Here is an 18,995-nt window from a genome sequence, read left to right as displayed (position 1 = left end):
GGAAGGACATTTACTTCCCAGTCCCCATGGCCTCCGCCCGCACAGCCTTGCACCCCAGCTTCGGAACACTGTGATCTTTGCAGCTTGTGGTTGCTATTATTATTATTTTTTTGAGACGAAGTCTCACTCTGTCACCCAGGCTGGAGTGCAGTGGCAAAATCTCAGCGCACCACAACCTCCACCTCCTGGGTTCAAGCGATTCTCCTGCCACAACCTCCTGAGTAGCTGGGATTATAGGCGCCCGCAACCACGCCTGGCTAATTTTTGTATTTTTAGTAGAGACGAGGTTTCACCATGTTGGCCAGGCTGGTCTTGAACTCCTGACCTCAGGTGATCCACCCATCTCGGCCTTCCAAAGTACTGGGATTACAGGTGTAAGCCACTGCGCCCAGCTGCTATTATTTTACAGATGGGGAAACCAAGGCTCAAAGAGGGGCAGTGTCTTGCCCGGAGGCACACAGCTGGTGGAGTGGCAAAGTCTGGTGCAAAACTGAGTGCACTCCATCACATGAGCCCAGGTGATGGGGGACGCATGACAGGAGCTGGGGAGTGCTGGTGGGTCAGCGGGGAACACTTTGGCCTTTGATCCTTGGAGTGGCAGGCCAAGCCATTCCATCTGGGTGACTCTGTACAAGTCAGTGTTCCTCTCTGAGCCTCAGTACCCTCATCTGAAACATGCCTTTAATAATGTGTTCTCAAAGGTGTTATGATGATTAAATGACATGTGATTGCACCACGTTTCCGTCCTACGGAGTGAGGGTGGCTGTTTCAAGGAGGTGCCTGGCACCTGCTCCTGCCCCACTCTAGGCTAGCTCTGGCTCCACGGTTCCACATTTGCCCCTGCGCTTCACCCCATTCTCTCCTTACAGCCCCCTCCCAACTTCTCCCAACTTCTCCCACCATCCTCCAGCAGATGCCTCCCAGGCCCCTCCCGCCACCCACACCCTGGCCTCTCAGCTGAGCTTGGCGGTCCTCTTAGCCCACCACAGCCAAACCTCTTAAGAGCTGTCTGCACTCTCTCCTTCCACATCCTCCCCACCCTCCCGCCTTGTTCCTCTTTAACCCTGGCAGCGGCCCCAGCTCGGCTAAACTGATCTGGCAAATGTCACCTTGTTGTGAAATGCCACGAGGGACTCCTCGGCCTTATCTGCCTGGTTGACACTGTCCTGTCGGCAGCTTCTTGACACGCTCTTGCCCTGTCCAGGCTTCCCTGCCCCTTCCCTGGAGGTTGTTGTCCTCCTGCCCTGGCCGTGCTGTCCCTGCCCAGTGCTGTGATGCTGGTGTTCGGGCGTCTCACCTCCTCACTATGGTGGGCCCTGGCCGTCCTCATGCTGGATTTGGCCCACATTTGTTATTTTTCTAATAGGATTAAAAAAAAAATCTAATGTAGTTGCCAATATTCAAACACCAGATCTCACATACAAATCTGAACCTCTGGACGCTGTCGATAAACTGGCAGATCTGGCTGTGCTGCTCGGCGTTCCCAGACGGGCTCCCGGCTAGTTACCATCCGTCCCTGTGTCCTTCTCGCTTGTATCCATGGGAACCGAGGACGGACTGAGAGGGCTTCACAGTTCAAGAGAAGTGGGAGAGAGCACGTTTCCTTGTGGAAGTGAAAGCTACTCTGTGGTTAACATGCCAAGGATGTCCAGGTTGAAAGAAGACCACATCCCACCGGCTTGACTCCTGATGCTCCCTGTGTGGGCCCCACTCCCGGTTCTCCCTAGGCCCCAGTGACCAGCATTTATGTTGACTGCCCTGAGCCTGTCTCAAATTCATTCCCGAATTGAAGTGGAGGTGAATCCAGACTTGAATCTTCAGCTGTTTCCTGAATGTGTCTCCTAAAGGTCCCACAGGCTCCTCGTGATCATTCAACAAACACTTACTGGGCATCCACTATATGCCAGGCACTAACATATAGGCACTCCAGCAAGACATCATGAAAATAACACGAGGCCGGGCGCGGTGGCTCACGCCTGTAATCCCAGCACTTTGGGAGGCCGAGGCAGGCAGAAAAAAAAAAAAAAACGCGAATATCACACACGAAGCTTTGCACTCATTCTCCAGGATTCCAAGAGAGAACACAGCAGAGACCCTTCTTGTCTCTCTCTCCTTTTTTTTTTTTTTTTTTTTTTTTAAGAGACAGGGTTTCGCTTTGTTGCTCAGGCTGGAGTGCAGCTTACTGCTGCCTCAACCTCCTGGGCTCAAGTGATCCTCCCACCTCAGCCTCCCAAGTAGCTGGGACCACAAGAATGCACCACTAGGCCCAGCTGATTTTTTTTTTTTTCTTTTTGAGACAGTCTTGCTTTGTTGCCCGGGCTGGAGTGTAGTGGCGCAGTCTTGGCTCACTGCAACCTCTGTCTCCTGGGTTCCAGGGATTCTCCTGCCTCAGCCTTCTGAGTGGCTGGGATTACAGGCATGAACCACCACACCCGGCTAATTTTTGTATTTTTAGTAGAGACGGGGTTTCACCATGTTGACCAGGCTGGTCTCAAACTACTGACCTCAGGTGATCTGCCCACCTCGGCCTCCCAAAGTGCTGGGATTACAGGCGTGAGCCACCGCGCCCAGCCCTGGCCTCTTAGTTTTTTAGTATTTTGTAGAAACTGGGTCTCGCCAGGCTGGGCGCGGTGGTTCACACCTGTAATCCCAGCACTTTGGGAGGCCGAGGCGGGCGGATCATGAGGTCAGGAGATCCAGACCATCCTGGCTAATATGGTGAAACCTTGTCTCTACTAACATACAAAAAAATTAGCCGGGCATGGTGGCGCAAGCCTGTAGTCCCAGCTACTTGGAAGGCTGAGGCAGGGGAATCGCTCGAACCTGGGAGGCGGAGGTTACAGCGAGCCAAGATTGCACCACTGCACTCCAGCCTGGGCGACAGAGCAAGACTCCATCTCAAAAAAACAAAAAACAAAACAAAACAGGGTCTCACCGTGTTGCCCAGGCTGGTCCTGAACTCCTAGGCTGGAGCCCTTCTCCAGCCTCAGCCTTCCAAAGTGCTGGGATTAGAGGTGTGAGTCACCGTGCCCAGCCCTTCTCGTCTCTTAAAGGGGACCGGGCCAAGGGCCTGCTGAGAAGACTAACAGATGTGTTGCAGGTCTTCATGCCAGGGACCCCTGAAGGATGGGCAGCCATGGCACACTGAGCTGTCCTGGCCTACTTAAGGCTTCCCTTCAGTCTTTCCAGTCCAGGCTTGGGACAGGAGAGATGACAGTCCCTCTAGGGTGGTGCGGGCATCAGTGGGAGGCAGGAAGCCCCGGAGTGACGGCACCACCACCAAGGCCTACGGTCCTCCAGGTACCGGGCAGAAGTCAGCTTCCCAGAGAGATGCTCGCTGGCAAATGGTACTCAGTGCCAGCCAGTCCTGGGACAGCGCACCCAGCTTCAGGCCTGGATTCTAGTCTGGCTCATGGCTCAGTGACAGCGTGACCTTAGTCAAGTCTCCCAATCTTTCTGTGCCTCATCTAGAAAATAAGTGGGCCAGGCGTGGTGGCTCACACCTGTAATGCCAGCACTTTGGGGCTAAGGAGGAAGAATTGCTTGAGCCCAGGAGTTTGAAACCAGCCTGGGTAACCTAGGGAGATCCTGTCTCTTAAAAACAAAAAAAATTAAAGTTAAAAAAGAAAAAATGAAATAAGTGATTGCAGACATGGCGCAAGGTTGCTAGGACGTTCGTGGGAGATGGCGTGAGCATGTCCGGTACAGGCCAGATGCCTGGCAACGCTGCTGTCCTTCTCTCCATCTCTCATCCCCCGGACCTGCCACTGGGTCCCATCTCTGCCATATTACTCTCTGCCCCTCCCTTGCCTGGCCCCCGCCCCTAGGCCGCTGCTGCAACTCCTCCTCCCAGCCTCCCTCCTGCACTCCCTCAGTGTCCTGGGGCCTCTTTTCTGCAATACAACACAAACCTATTTCAAACTCTGCTGTGCCGTGCCCTGCCCTGACCTCAAGAGACAGCCCCAGCTCTACTGCCTGGCACTTGGGGCCTCTCAGGACCTAAGGGCTACCCTCTCCAGCCCCACCTTCTTCTGTTTGGACGGCAGCTGGCCCCTCCAGGCCTTTGCTGTGGCCATTGCTGTTTTCCACACTGTCTCTCTGCAGATCCACCCCCAACTACAACTACGCTTTTTTTTTTTTTTGAAGCAGGGTCTCGCTCTGCCACCCAGGCTCGAGCGCAGTGGTGTGATCTCAGCTCACTGCAACCTCCACCTCCCACGTTCAAGTGATTTTCCCGCCTCAGCCTCCTGAGTAGCTGGGATTACAGGCGTGCCCTACCACACTCAGCTAATTTTTGTATTTTTACTAGAGACGTTGTTTCACCATGTCGGCCAGGCTGGTCTCGAACTCCTGACCTCAAGCGATCTGCCTGCCTTGGCCTTCCAAAGTGCTGGGATCACAGGCACGAGCCACCATGCCCGTCCTAACTACCCTTCTTTAACCTCCAAGCCAGGCCAGACCAGTGGCTCCCCTCATGTCTGTGGGCACCAGGCCTGGCACATGGGGTCTCGCCTGTACCTCCTCCACTAACCATGAGCCTGCCACGTCTGCATCACGAGGACCACCAAGATGGCCAGCCCAAGAAAACCATCTGACTCTCCACCCTGCCATGTGCCTCAAATTCTGCCCCTCCGGATGCACAGGGGAGGGCACACAGGACACAGCTGGGTACAGGTTTATTGTGGCACTGGAGGTGAAAGGGGGCCGGTGTGGCCAGCACCGGTGTGCTGTGGTGGTGGAGGGAGTGGGGTGGGAGGATAGGGGGGGTGGGGCAGGGCCCAGGGAACCCCAGGCTCGGGCCAGGAACCAGGGTTAAGACAACCATTGCCAGCCCTACCCAGAAATGCCGGGCCATGACTCCAAGCCCCTCAGGCTAGGGGCCACCGCGGCAGCTGTGGGCAGAAGGGGCTCACACATGAGAGAAGGCATGGCTCTTGCAGAGAGGCCTGTCCTTCTTGGAGTAGAAGGTCTTTCCTTCCAGGTTGATCTGACATATCTAAGGACAGCAAAGGCCCAGTCACATGGGGTTGGGGGCAGCAGGAGAGGCCCCTTCCCAACTTCTCCTGCATCTCCCGGGGAGCGAACAGAGGGCCGGGGGGCTTGGGGCTGAGTTCGAGGGGCGGGGCTCTCACCGCGCAGACGAAGCAGGTGTCATGCCAGCTGAAGCCCAGGGCCTCCAGGAAGCGGTCCCCAGCGTCGATCTTGAAGTCACAGCCATGGCATTTTGTGCCAAACATCTTCTCATAGTCTGAGAATGGGGGCAGAGAGACAGAGGACCTGGATTCATGCCTGCCCCATGCACCATCCCTCCTCACCCTCACTGGCCAGTGGGTACCTCGCTCGCAATAGGGCACGCCCTCCTCCATGTAGAAGGCCCTGTTCCGGATGGGCATCTTGCAGGCAGCACAGGTAAAGCAGTGCACGTGCCAGGTCATCTTCAGGGCGTGCATGATCTCCTGGAAGGAGGTCCCAGTCACTCGCCAGGCTCAGGCCCCTCCCGCCCTGCCCTGGGTCACAGGAACACAGGACGGCTGGTCGCAAGCCCTGTTCCTTCTCACGGTAAACACTACATCTAACTGTTCAGGACTCCCATACCTCCATCTCCAACTCCAAGGTCTCTGAGTGGACGACCACTGCGCCTTCAGACTTGCCACGTCCAGCACTCAGTTCCTGATTCCCTCACCCCAAACCTCTCCTTCCACAGCCATCCCCATCACATGGATGGCAACTCCATTCTCCTGTCTGCTGCACCCAAACACACCCTCCTCTCACAGCCCACACCAGGTCCACCAGGAAATCCAGTGGGGCCCACCCAGAAGGCACATCCAGATTCTGAGTGCTTCTCACAGCCTCCCTGAAGCGAGGTAAGCCACGGCCATCTGGCCCGTGGGACCACACACAACTGGCCTACAAGCTCCTCTCTCTGATCCCAGCTGCCACAGCAGGCCCCTGCAACCCAAGACAGGCCATATCCCCCTGCATGAAACCCTGTACTACTTCCCATTGCTCCTAGCAAGAGCCAAGCCCCATGCTGAGGCTGGAGGCCAGCAGGTCTGACCTCGTTCCCGCCCGTCTCCTCCACTGCTCTCCCTTGCGTTCTCACCTTGCCTCTGCACACTGGCCTCTTGCCCAAAACTGGCACACCAGGCACGCTCCTGTCCTTGACACCGGCTGTACCCTCTGCCTGGACTGCTCTGCCCCAGATATCTCAAGGCTCACCCCTCACCCCCTTCAAGTTTCTGCTCGAATGCAGTCTTCTCCACAAGGGCCCACTCTGACCACACCAGCAGCAGCCAGCTGCCTTCCCTGCACCACGCCTCAGCACTTGTCGCTCTGCTCTTTCCTGTTTTCCGTAACATGATCTAACATTACTTCCAGACAACCTACTTACTGCGCTTATTGCTTACAGTCTGCCTCTCCCCTCTTCTTCCAGCCAAAATGTAAGGCCCAAAAGGGCAGGAAGCATCAACTGTTTTGTTAGCTGATCTATCCCCACAGTGCCTGGCCCTTTGTGGGTGAGTCGACTGGGCTCCGCAGGAGGTGGGAGGGGGCAGAGGCACAAGGGGCTGAGCTCTCCCTGGGCTGGGCTGTTCATCCCTAGGACCCTCGGGGCCAGCCAGGGCCAGCAGTATTGACATCTGGAGCAGGCAGAGGGCAGCATGGGGCCTCAAGGCGGTATGAGGGTCCGAGATGTGTGGGTTTGGCCAGACCTTGACCTTCTCAAGTCTTGGTTTCTTCCCTTGTGAACCGGGAAGCTAATCCCAGCCTCGTGAGGCTGTTATGAGGATAGCCCTGAGTTTAAATCCAGGGATCCCAGATCCAATCACTGCAAGGGCCAAGTGGGGACTGTGTCACACGGAGGAGCAACTCTTCTTCTGGGAGCAGTACTACTGGTTCATTCAGGAATGCCTGCCTGGCTCAGGCTGAAATCTAGGTGTCAAAGAGAAATCTGGGCGCAGTGGCTCACGTCTGTAATCCCAGTGCTTTGGGAGGCCAAGGTGGGAGGATCGCTCGAGGCCAGGAGTTCGAGACCAACCTGGGCAACATTGCAAAACCTCATCTCTACAAAAAGATTTAAAAATCTGCTGAGCATGCTGGTGGGCACCTCTAGTCCTAGCTATTTGGGAGGCTGAGGTGTGAGGATCCTCTGAGCCCAGGAGATCAAGGCTGCAGTGAGCAGTGATCATGCCACTGCACTCCAGCCTGGGCAACAGAGCAAGACCCTATCATTATACATAAAGAAATAAAAAGCAGGAGATCTCACTTTCCGTCTGCCTCCCAAGTAGCTGGGACCACAGGTGCATGCCACCACGCTTGGCTAATTTTCTAATTTTTTTTTTGTAGAAACAGGGGTCTTGCTATGTTGCCCATGCTGGTCTTGAACTCCTGGGCTCAAGCAGTCCTCCCACCCTGGCCTCCCAAAGTGCTGGGATTACAGGCATGAGCCGCCGCATCATGCAGGCAACTCTTCGGATGTTTTCAATTGGTGGCTACTGATTTTAAAATGAAACAGTGTGGGCCAAGCAAGACATAAGTGTGGGTGACATGTAGCTTTCGGATGGTGCGTTTCTGCCCTCCACAACACCTGTACCCCATCTTACATCTACCTTGCAACTGTGCTGGCCCTAGCATAGTGCCACCCTTCTCTTTAGTGAGGCCCAGAGAGAGCAACTAGCCCCTGCTCACACAGTCAGTAGATCACATACACAGGTTTTGTGCCCATGTCTGGCTGGCTCTTCTCACTGTCTGGCGTTGCCTGTTTTAGAGGAGCAGACAAGGTCACAGTGAAGGGACTTGGGCTTTGGGCTGGTGGGAGAGGGGGCTCTACCAGGGGTGTGGGCTGGTAGGGCGGGAGCCCAAGGCTGGGAGGCAGATTTCTCTTTCTTTTTTTCTTTTTTTTTGAGACAAGAGTCTCGCTCTGTCGCCCAGGCTGGAGTGCAGTGGCGCGATCTTGGCTCACTGCAAGCTCTGCCTCCCAGGTTCACGCCATTCTCCTGCCTCAGCCTCCCGAGTAGCTGGGACTACAGGTGCGCCAGCACACCCAGCTAATTTTTGTATTTTTAGTAGAGACAGGGTTTCACCATATTGGCCAGGCTGGTCGTGAACTCCTGACCTCAGGTGATCTGCGCACCTCGACCTCCCAAAGTGCTGGGATACAAGCATCAGCCACTGCACTCAGCCATTCTCCCATTCTTGCCTACTGATGGAACCCCCAATTTTGCTGGACACATGGGTGCTCAAAATAAAGACTGTATTTCCCAGCCTCCGTTGCCACTGGGTGTGGTCATGTGACTGAGTTCTGACCAACAGAATGGAAGCAGAGGTTCAGGTGGCAGCATCCTCTAAGGATGGACGCCATGGGGCTCTGTCCCCTTTCTTCTCCTTCCAACTTCCTGCTGGCTGGAAGGTGGGCATTTTGGCAGAGGCTGAAGTGTCATCTTGCACTATGAGTGGTAAGTAAGCAGGTGCTGCAAACAGTCAAGCAACAAGGCGGAGCCTGGGTCCACCAGATCAGTCCCAGACCACCCACCCTTGGATGTTTTTAGATGAGAAATAAGCCACCATTATTTTGAGTTTCCCACTGCTCGTGGTCAAGGTAAACCTCACTAATATGAACATTACCACACAGAGCTCTCTGACTACCCCTGGCAGCCCTGGCTCTGGATCCAGAAATAAAGAGGAAGCATGAGACAGAGCAGCTTCACCGTGTCAAGTTGGCCGTTCTGTCATTTCACCAGGGCAGGGAGAGCCCAAAGTGGGAGTCAGGAGGGCCCAGGGCTTCTCCTGGCTTGGTCCTCATGCTCTTTGCAGCCTTGGGCGGTTTCTGAGCAGGAACATGGTCATTTGTTAAGAGCATCCTGACTAATGCAGGGTGAGGCCAGTACAGCAGCCCATTTATTAGGCTGGTAAGGACCCGGAGGGCTCACTCGGGGAGAGACCCAGACTGAGGGTTTCCCAGCAGCCCTCCTTCCCACTGACAGGCTTGGGACCACCTCCCCGCCAGCCAGCCCTACTCACGCCTGTAATCTTCTTCTTGCACTTGGCGCAGCTGGGTGCATAGCGCACGTCATAGCATGGTGGGCAGAAAATGGCGCCCTTCTCCTCAAAGAAGCCACCCTCTTCCAGGACCTTCCCACACTGGCTACACACAAACTCCTCCGGGTGGTACGCGTGGCCCAGCGCCACCAGGTAGCGGCCCCTGCAGGGAGGTGAGAGCAGTGAGAGGGAGCGCACGCAGAGAGGTGGGGGTCTTGGCCCCCTTCAGGTTGACTGACCACCCACCAGGAGGCCTTGGGAGGGAGAGTTCATTCTCCCCATTTTCCACATAGGGTAGAAGACAGGCTTGGAAAATGACCGTGGCAGCCATGAAGCTTGCAGAGCCAGCCCGCCACACTGAACTGCTGGTGACAGGAGAGGCAGTTTTAGAGCAGGGAGGACCCCGGGAGGAAGGGCTGACGACTGGAGCCTCATAAAAGCTGAGCCGCCCCTGGGCAAACCCTGGAGCTGCCCTGTCCTGCTGGCCTGCCTGTTCTACCTGGCAAGAGCTGATAGAGTCAGCTGGGCACGGTGGCTCACACCTGTAGTCCCAGCACTTTGGGAGGCCGAGGCAGGCCTGAGATCACCTGAGGTGAGGAGTTCGAGACCAGCCTGGCCAACATGGTGAAACCGTCTCTACTAAAAATACAAAATTAGCCGGGCGTGGTGGTGGGTGCCTGTAATCCCAGCTACTCAGGAGGCTGAGGCAGGAGAATCTCTTGAACCCAGGAGGCAGAGGTTGCAGTGAGCCGAGATCGCGCCACTGCATGCCAACCTGGGCGACAGAGTGAGACTCTGTCTCAAAAAAAAAAAAAGAGCTGACAGAGTCGAGAGCAGGCCAGGCCTGAGGACTACGAAGGCTCTAGAATCTGGCATGCTGATGCTGGGGGGTGTTTGATGCTGCTTGGCCCCACGGGGCAGTGCACAGAGGGAGTGGCTTCAGGCCTGTATGCTCTGAGAGCAGAGGGAGACAGAGAGCAGGAGGGAGGGGCAGAGGCGCTGGGAGGGGGCAGGCCCCTCTTTGCCCAGAGAGCAGCAAAGGAAGGGGTGCAGCTTCAGCCTATGGTTGGCCCTTCGGCCATTTCGCCACGGCAGATGCTGCTAGCAGTTGTGGGTGGGCTGGGATAGGTAGTGTGGGATTAAGAATCGGAGGACCCAGCCCAGATCCCTACTCCTACTCCAGCTGGGAACTGAATCCTTATTCCCCCAGTCGCGGCTGAGGCAAGACGGGTAGGCAGACAGGTGGGGCTGGGCTGCAGCATGGGAGAGCCAGGGTTGGACGGGAACAGGCCACCCACCGGATGACCTTGTGGCACTGGTGACACACGGGAGTCTTGCCGTTGTTGCTGCCCCCTCCTGGCACCCCTCCGGCAGCTGCCTGCACAATGGAGGTGCGGCTCTGCAGCGGCGTGGGCGTGGCCGGCTGGCTGTGCCGGGTCAGCACTGTGCTCGTTTTGTCCGGGGCATAGCGCTCGGCAAACGCAGGGTCCACAGCCCAGGGCGGGCGGCTGGTAGGGCTGGGGGCGGTAGGGCCTGCCAGGGAAAGTGGCTCTAAAGGGGTGCCCAGAGACCCCAAAGGACGGGGGTGGAGCCCCAGGCAGTTGAGAGAAGCCCACCACCCCCAAGCCCCTGGAGGCTGCCCACCCTTGCCCAGGCCCGAGCCCAATCCCTCTCACCAGGCCAGGTCTCCTGGGGTGTAGATGAGGCTGGGGCTGGGGCTTCTGTCCTGGGCACCTGGCTGCAAGATCTGCCATTCAAGGCCCTGCATGGCTGAGCTTCCTGGCATGGCCCCACCCCCCAACCTGGGTCCTGCTGGCCCCATGGGAGATGCCTGGGGGCATGGAAACTGCCGAGTTGGATTCCAGGTCCCACTGGGGTAGGGATGGGAAGGGCAGCTTCTCCTAGCAACGTCCAGTTAGCTGGTGTGTGGTCTCTAGTGGGAGACGAGGCAGGGCTCCCGCTTCTGAGGCAGCTCCCGGGAATCCCCTCATGCCAGGAAGCCATCTGTGATGGCAGGGCAGGCCCCTTTGCCAGGTACCCCCTCCCACTGAAAACGAGGACGGCAGGGCCCAAACTGAGTCCGAACCACAAAACACCCCCACACCCCAAATGCAAACCAGGTCCACAAAGATAGAAGACAGGCAGAGCAAGCAGGGCTGAGAATGTTTATTCCATGCCCAAGGCGGCACAGACCTGGCAGACAGCAGTACCACAAGGCAAAGAGGGAAGGCAGTGTCAGATGACTCCAGGTGGGTGGCCAGGGCCAGGCCGGCAAGAGGCTCAGGCCAGGGGCAGGAAAGGGGGGAGGGGGGAGGTAGGCAGAAGCTGGAGGCACTAAGGGGGTGCCCTGGGCAGGAGGAACAGAAAGAGGGAGGCAGAGAGGGCAGCCGGCTGGAGAGGGCCGGGCTACGACTGCACGTTGAGCACGTGGGCAGAGCGCTGGTGGTGCCAGTCCCGGAGGCGGGTGTAGCGTGGGCTCTGCAGCTCCAGGACATACTTTTCCCTGAGGGGCAGAGAGAGAGGGAGGAAGAAGTGGAAGGAAGGAGAGATGGAAGGGAGGCAGGGAGGGAGGATGGAAGGAAGGAGGGAGGAAAGGAATGAAAGAAGGAAGGAGGAAGGGAGGGAAGGAAGGAAGGAAGGAAGGAAGGAAGAGAAAATTGAGAGCCCCAGCTGGGAGCCTCAGGAATAGACACAGGGCAGTAGCTGGAATGGAAGAGGCAGGAGGTGGGAGAGGGGCTGCTGCCCGTCCCTGTACCTTGATTTCTTCAGGTGCTCCTCATCCGGGTCTTGCACTGAGAGGGCAGAGGCAGGCATTGACCAAAAAAGACACAGGGTCAGGGCTCACGCCTGGTCTGGGGGCGAGGAGAGTACCCCCTGCCCTGGGCTGGCACTTACTGAACTCGGTGCCTGTGAGGTGGGCAAGGATGCGGAAGGAACGCGACTGGCCTGTCCCCGGCCGCGGCCGCCAGTCCTCCGTGTTCTCCATCAGCCGCTGCTTGCTGGCGTCTGGGACCAGCGGTCGGAGCGGCTGTCTGTGGGGAGGGTGTGGCTCAGAACCCCACACTGGGGGTGGGCGGTGGGGGCAGCCCCTCCCAGGATTTGGTGCATGTGGGTTTGGGTTACAGTGATGGGAGGGAGTGGGTAAGGGTGAGGCCAGGAGCCCTGCTGGGCGGGTAGGTGAGAGGACAGGAGGGCGAAGTGGAGAGGAGGGCAGCCAGGGTGGGGAGGGGCCGCCACCCAGAGTGCCAAAAGGAAGAAGAAAGGCACAGGCAGAGGGGGCTCACTGACTTGTCAGGGGTCTGCACCTGTGAAGGAAATAAGACAGATAGACAGATAAAGGAACAAACGGACAGACACAGGAGAGGAAGAAAGACGGGGAGGGGTCAGAACAGCCGGGGACGAGGCGGCACTGAGTGTCTGGGGCTCAGCTGGCCCGACACCACAACCCAACCCCCGGCCGCCAGCAGGGGGCGCGGCCTCATTCAGAGACCCCTCCCCAGGGCGGTGCCCTGCAAGGCGCCAGCCTCGGGAGGGGCCCTGTGCTTGCAGCCCCACCCCGGCCGCCAGGGGTCGCTGCCGCACGGTTCCGCCGGACTGGGGCGCAGCACAGACTGAGCAGCAGCGGGCAGCGGGCGTGGGGCCACAGGGGGCCTGATGGCGTGGGCGTGGGCGTGGGCGCGGGCGGGCAGGGGCCGACGTACCCATTCTGCTGCGGGGCGCTGTCAGCGGGCGGGGGCGCCCCAAAGGGCCGGGCCGTCTTGTTGAGGGAGACGCTGGGTGCAAAGGTGTACCGCGGAGGGTCCGCGGCGGGGGCGGAGGCCTGGGCAGAGACACAGCCGGGCAGGGCGGGCGGGCAGGATAGGGTGGGGGCCTGGGTGGAAGTGGGGCGCCTGCAGCAGAGGACAGCGGCAGCTCCAGCCCCCCACCCCCACCCCCCACATCTGTCTGGAGGCTACGGGGAGAGGACGACTCAGGTTTCAAGGGGCCCATTTGGGAGTGGCGATCTCAGTCCACGCACGACCGAGGGCTGACCGAGTGCGGGCGAGCACGCAGCGCCGGCGGCGGGAGGCAGCAGGCGGACAGACAGGCGGACATGCGTGGTGCCAGGACCGTGCGGCAGCCCCTGGCTCAACTCCAGGGCCCTAGACCCGCCTTAGCTCCGGTTTCTGCCCTCCACTCCCGGCCAGGGATTGGGGTACCGAGAATGCGCCAGGAGGGCGAGCAGGCCTGGCCGTCCAAGCCCACACCGCCCACCGCCCGGATGTCCCGGCCAGCCTCGTACCTTCTGCGGTTTGCTCTGAACCGGCTGGGCTCTGGAGGAGAAGGAAAGCGTGACAGCGGGCCGGGCCCGCAGGGATGCCCACTGCCAGCGCCGGGCACCCATCCATGCCCACCCGCATACCTGCTGAGGCCCAGGCTGAGGCGCTCCCCACAGGCCCGGATCTTGTTCTGAGCTTCGATGTGTGTGAGGCTACCCGCATTCTCGCCATCGATGCTCAGCACCCAGTCACCCACGGCCACTCCGGCCTGCGCCGCTTTGCCTCCAGGAGTGAGCTGTGGAGAGAGAAGCAAAGTGACCGAGGCCCTGGACCCTGCAGACCCAAGCCAGGCTGACGGTGGTAACACTGCCCCACTCAAAGCTGCCCCACTTCCAGAACCCAGAGAGCTCTTCATTCAACATAATTCTAGGCAGCTGCTGGGCACTAAAGCAACCCAGGAGGTGGTGGCGCTCACCTGAGCTTCACAATTTCCCCAGTCACACTGCTTATCTATTCACCGCCACGACCCTCTCCCTCAGGTGGTGCTCACCCGAGCTTCCCCAGTCACCATGCTTATCTATTCACCGCCACCACCCTCTCCCTCAGGTGGTGCTCACCCGAGCTTCCCCAGTCACCATGCTTATCTATTCACCGCCACCACCCTCTCCCTCAGGTGGTGCTCACCCGAGCTTCCCCAGTCACCATGCTTATCTATTCACCGCCACCACCCTCTCCCTCAGGTGGTGCTCACCCGAGCTTCCCCAGTCACCATGCTTATCTATTCACCGCCACCACCCTCCCCCACAGTCCAGAAATTGCTATGATGTCCACAAACAGCCACGCTCAGTCTAAAGCCCAAGTTTTTCAGGAGGACCATTGCCTTTTGAGACTCCTGCTGGCCTCCTGCCCAGGCCACTCCACCTACCAGATATGCCCTCTGGCCCATGCAGGGGGCAGCTTCCTCCCTGAAACCACCGGGGGCTCTTATGGACCTCTTACCCCCCAGCACCCTGTCAGGGGCCATCTACAGGGGTCTGCTGGGACCCTTTGAGAGCCAGGGACAGGCCCTGTTATCTCCCGCTTCCCTGTGAACACTGCCTGAATGGGACCTAAGTTGACAGCTGGGGCTTCATAGGCCATACATGGCTGTCACTCCCAAGCCCTCGATTGCCAACTTCCCCTGACCCCAATCCTTCAGGCTCTTGAGCTGGGAGTCCCTGGTTCCTGTGGCAATGAGTAGAGACAGTAGGCTGGGAGAAATGGCTGCCACCAGCATGAGCTGAGACCATCAGGAATGACTTCGAGGAAGCGGTGGGCCTCGGTAAAGGAGAATGGGGTGTGCTGCCTAGCGGGTGAGAGTTCACTTACAATGGCTTTGAATGCCAGGGGAAGGGACCAGGACTTGGCTTTGAGGGTAGAGGGGCCACTGGCAGTTTTAATGTCTGGGATTGGGTAGCTCCCAGGCCCTGAGAGGGTGACCCTGATAAACCCCTTCCAGGCCTCTAGCCCAGCCCCAGCAACACAGGCAGGGCAGCTTGACTGGGTCCGAGCCCAAGGGACCACCCAGCCGTCTAGCAAGAGGCCTAGCACTGCGTCAAGTAGGCTTTTGTGAGGCAGTGCTGGAAGACAATTTCACTGGGTGGGGGGGATCGGGGGGTCCAGGCTGCCAGTGGCCCCAGGAGGCTCCTCAGGTGGGTCAGTGCACAGACTGAGCTGAGGCAGGGAGGAGGGAGGCAAGAGGTTTCAGAGAGATGTCAGAGGGCAGGGCAGCCAGGCACAGAGCTTGACAGCACCGGGAAAAGAAAGGCGAGCTGGGCTCAACATGACCTCTTGCTTGCGTAGGAGATCAGAAGGCTAAGAGAGCTCAGTGGCCCCTTCCTCACTCGCTAAATAAGAAGAGTTGCTTCAGTTTACTGAGCACCAAGTATGCTACATATTGACACTAATCTTCCAACAACCTTGTGGAGTAATCTGGGATTTTACCCATTTTGCACTTGCAAATGTACACAGAGAGGTTAAACAACTTGCCTCAAGTCACCCAGCTAGTAAGAGGCAGGGCCAGGAAGTCTCTGACCCTAAGGCTCCACCACTGTGGGCCACCTCTGCTGAGCATGGGGGCCCAACTGAGGGGTCAGCCCACCGGGAGACACCCTGAGCCACTCCTCACCTTTAGTCCAATCCAACTAAATCAACCCCTTATACTGTGTGTGAGAAAGCGACACCCCAGAGGGGAAGTGACTTACTCAAGGTCATGGTGAGTCAGTACAAGGGAAACCTGGCCCAGCCACTCCCTGCCCACAGGGCTGGCTCCTGGGAGCTGTGGGCTGAGCCCGAAGTGGGGGTCTTGGGGTGCAGCTAGCTGGCTCCTGGAGAGGGGGTGGGGGGCGGGGACGGCTTCCCTTCCTAGAGTGAGGAGGGCAGGAAGCACAGAGGATGAGGGGTGTTCAGAGCGTGGGGAGGGCAGCAGGAGAGCAGCAGACAGCGCTGGGCGGGTGGCTGGAGAGAGGCAGGGAGGGGCTCAGGCTAGGGGCAGGGTAAGGCCAGAGGAACCAAGGAGAGAAAAAGCCAGGGGGCTGGACCCTGCATGAGGTGGGGGTGAGTCAGCCTGAGCAGCCCAGCCCCCCAGTCCCAGACGTTACCTCATCTCCCAGGCCTGGGCCCACAGCCAGCCCTCGCCCCTCCCACCTCCCTCCATTCTGGGGTCAGGGGAGCGGGAGGGGGCTGGCCTAACTCAGAAAAGCCCACCTCACCCACCCACGTGGGCCCAGGTCCAACTCCAGGGCTGGGATCAGCTAGTGGCCCCGCCCACATGCCGGGGATGCTGACCAGGGAGCTGGTGCCCGGAGTGCCCCCAACAGGCCATATCTGAAAGTCATCTCTATCAGGGAAGAAACTGAGGTTCAGTTTCCCCAGACACACTGGGCCAGCACTTTCCCAGGGAGCAGGACGTCAGGTAGGTTTCAGGGCTGTGTGAGAGTTATGTAGGGGGATGTGTGTGATAGGGCAACCACCGCCTCACTACCCTGCTGGCGGGGCAGGTTCCAGGAGAACGCCACGAAAGGACCTCTGAGAAGAGCACTGCTGGCCTGCCCACCCTAACCCCCACGCCCAGCTCCTACAGACAGACTCCAGCTTCAGCCCCTCCTCAGGCCACGACCCTCTGGGCCCCTCCAGGCCGGGCTTGCCTTGGGCTTCCTGACAACAGCTGCCTGCCCACCCGGCGCCTGGGTGGGTCTCTCGGGGCAGGCGGATATAGGGGCAGGAAGTCCCCACCCCCTCCTGACCCCCAGGCCAGTCAGAGATGCCCGCCCACAGGCTGGCCTCACCCACTCTGGGCAGGCAATTTGTTGTGTCTCACAACTGGACCATACAGCTGGAGCTACAGCCTGGTGACTAGCTGAGAGGCCCACCAGTGGGGTCCAGGGGGCCAGGCCTAGGCCAGCCCTTTTCAGCTCTGCAGACTGCAGCCACTGTTGGCCATCCCAGCGTGGGGCTGCATTCTTGGGCTTATAAGGCAATCCCCCTGCTACAGGGAGGAGCCAGCCTCCAGCTCCACCCCCACCAGGGCAGGCTCTTGGAAGCTGAAGTTAAGCCCCTAGAACGGAGCCCTGTCCTACACTTCTGCTTGGGGTCAAAAGCCACCCACCACATCCTGAATGGGAACAGTGGATGCGGATCCTTACATAGGCTGGGGAGAGACCCCTTCTACCCACAAAAAATGCACGCCATGCTGTGCCTCAATTCCAATCCTTGCTTCACCATGGACTCGATGAGCGAGCCCGGCCACCTCTCCATGAGTTCTTCTCTCATCTGGAAAAACAGGATGAGGATTGCTATTCCCTGGGCAGCAGTGAGGTTGAAGTGAAATCCTATAGTCACAGTGTCCTGCCTGGGGCCTGGCTCCAAGCATTGCCACCTCAAGTTTAGATACCTCCTGAAATGTTAGGCTCCCGTCCTGCACAATGAGCCTCCCTCCAGCCCTCAGAGGTGGCCACAGGAGCTTGAGTGCAGGGCTGGAGAAGCCTGGGTGCTCCCTCCCAGTATCCACCTCATTGGGAGTCCTTGTGGCAGGCAGGTACCACTACATCTCTGGACCTAGACATCTCCTGGCCTGCTGGCCCCTGACCAGCTCCTGTTAGGACTCCCCCCATCACCCTCTGGAGACCTGAGCACCGAAAGACCGCTGGGGGAGCCTCCTCCCCAAACCTAGGCTCACCCGGGAAATGGAGAGGGGTACATTGAAGTCCTTGCCCCCTTGCAGCCGGAAGCCCCAAGGTGCTGGCCCCTCCAGCACTACCTTGAAGGAATCCATGATGCCGGCTCCTGAGAGGAGAGAAGAGAAGGTGAGTGGCCAGCATGATGGGCGGGCAGGCAGGCAGGCCGGCCCAGCTCAAGATACCGGCCTTGGACAGGGGCCAGGCAGGCACGGGCAGCCCCCGAGCACACCCAAGCCATAGTAGGCAGGTGTTTCGTCAGGCTGGGCTGGGCTGGTGGCTGGCGGACCTCACTTTGGAAAGACAGGAGCAGCCTCCCTCCCCTTGGGACTGGAACGGTGAGGGGTGCCTGAATCCAGGCTTGAGGTTCTTTGCAACCAGGGGTGGGCCGAGGGACTAAACTGGCACGGCGTCCCCCCAAGCCAGCCTGGAGCCTCGGGCGGCCGGGTGAGTCAGGGGCCGGCTCTCCTCTCCCCCGCCCCCAGGTCCGGGCAGGCAGGCCGCGGCTGGAGACTGCTCGGACTATATAAGGCGTGTAAGCTGACACTGTGCGGAGAGCCAGCGGAGGGAGCACATGGGGGCTTGGGACGCAAGGGGGAGGGGAGGGAAGGGAAGGGAGGTGGCTGCAGAGGATCCTCCTAGCCATTCCGGGACCAGTCGAGGCTGCTGGGAGCCAGGGCGGGACCCTTGGGTGCTGAAGAAGGGGAAGGCGGGAGTGGGGTGCGGCCCCTGTGGAGACAGATGGGGGCTGGGACCCTAAAGCATAGCTTGGAGGGGGATCTTTCCCCGAGCCCAGTGGGGGGTGGTGCCTCCCACACAGAACTGCTCCCACACCGACGTGACTCAGTTTCCCCCTAGTCCCCCGCCCAGGCCCCATGCATTAGACTGGCCCCGGCCGCAGGAAACGGCGCAGGCGCCAATCGGCCCAGCCGCAGCCGGCTTAGCGGCAGGAAGGCGGGGGCGGGGGCGGAGGCAGGGGCCAGGGCCAGCGGGAAGAAGCACAGCCTGGACCACGACCCCCAGTGCCCTTTGTGGTCCTCAGCAGGTCCCGGGCGCCCGCCTGGTCCAGCCCAAGACGCCCCGCGCGGTCGTCGATACCTGCTTGGCCCGGCCAGGGCGCTGCTCTGCGTCGAGCTCCGGGGAGCCTCGTTGGGATCGGCCGCCAGTGTTCTGACCCCGCCCCCGCAGCCACCCTCCACTTTGAGCGCGCGAACGGGGGCGGGGCACCAGGCCACGCCCTCGTCGCGACCACGCCCACTAGACTCTCTCCGCTAGTGGAAAGCCCCACCCAGCTCTTCGGTCCCGCCCAATCACCAAGTCCCATCGGGCTTCCAGCTGAGAGGCCTCGCAGACCCGGGTCCTGCAGCGGGGCGGAGTCGGGACGGGGCCGGGGCTGCCTGTCGCCTCCTTAGGGAGGCGCTGCCTTTCCCAGTCCCTCGCACCGCCGGCTGGCGGAGGGAGAGGAAAGCGGACCTTCAAACCAGAC

General features: G+C 59.4%; 1 protein-coding gene across 18 annotated transcripts; it reads right to left on the bottom strand.

Annotated features, from left to right (window-relative positions):
* Positions 1-4,659: 4,659 nt before the first annotated feature.
* On the bottom strand, positions 4,660-18,693 carry PDLIM7 (PDZ and LIM domain 7). Of its 18 annotated transcripts, none has more exons than XM_054487241.2 (13): positions 18,608-18,693; positions 17,512-17,618; positions 13,439-13,590; positions 13,319-13,349; positions 12,738-12,856; positions 11,932-12,068; positions 11,792-11,828; positions 10,713-10,774; positions 10,335-10,569; positions 9,019-9,199; positions 5,336-5,456; positions 5,133-5,248; positions 4,660-4,996 (listed from the first exon to the last, which is right to left on the bottom strand). In XM_054487241.2, exons 2-13 carry the CDS (start codon positions 17,605-17,607, stop codon positions 4,910-4,912), a joined length of 1,374 nt encoding a protein of 457 aa, XP_054343216.1. In that variant the 5' UTR covers positions 17,608-17,618; positions 18,608-18,693; the 3' UTR covers positions 4,660-4,909. The 18 variants fall into 18 exon arrangements, with proteins under 18 accessions (XP_054343216.1, XP_054343221.1, XP_054343214.1 ...); XM_054487246.2 differs by having other exon boundaries at positions 10,713-10,969; positions 12,738-12,907; positions 18,608-18,634; XM_054487239.2 differs by having other exon boundaries at positions 12,738-12,907; positions 18,608-18,634.
* Between the last annotated feature and the right edge of the window lie 302 nt (positions 18,694-18,995).

Source organism: Pongo pygmaeus, chromosome 4 (assembly GCF_028885625.2).
Source record: "Pongo pygmaeus isolate AG05252 chromosome 4, NHGRI_mPonPyg2-v2.0_pri, whole genome shotgun sequence".
In the NCBI taxonomy this organism is placed as follows: domain Eukaryota; kingdom Metazoa; phylum Chordata; class Mammalia; order Primates; family Hominidae; genus Pongo; species Pongo pygmaeus.
This window is presented reverse-complemented; position numbering and strand designations above follow the sequence as displayed.

What these genes read in the sequence shown, in the direction of transcription:
- PDLIM7 (XM_063665622.1), bottom strand. Translation starts at nt 17,607, where the DNA reads ATGGATTCCTTCAAGGTAGTGCTGGAGGGGCCAGCACCTTGGGGCTTC. An exon ending in CAGTGCCACAAGGTCATCCG is followed by an intron (nt 9,200 to 10,334) that starts GTGGGTGGCCTG and finishes ACCTCCCTGCAG; the next exon opens with GGGCCGCTACCTGGTGGCGC. An exon ending in GCAAGAAGAAGATTACAGGC is followed by an intron (nt 5,457 to 9,018) that starts GTGAGTAGGGCT and finishes ACCTCCTTCCAG; the next exon opens with GAGATCATGCACGCCCTGAA.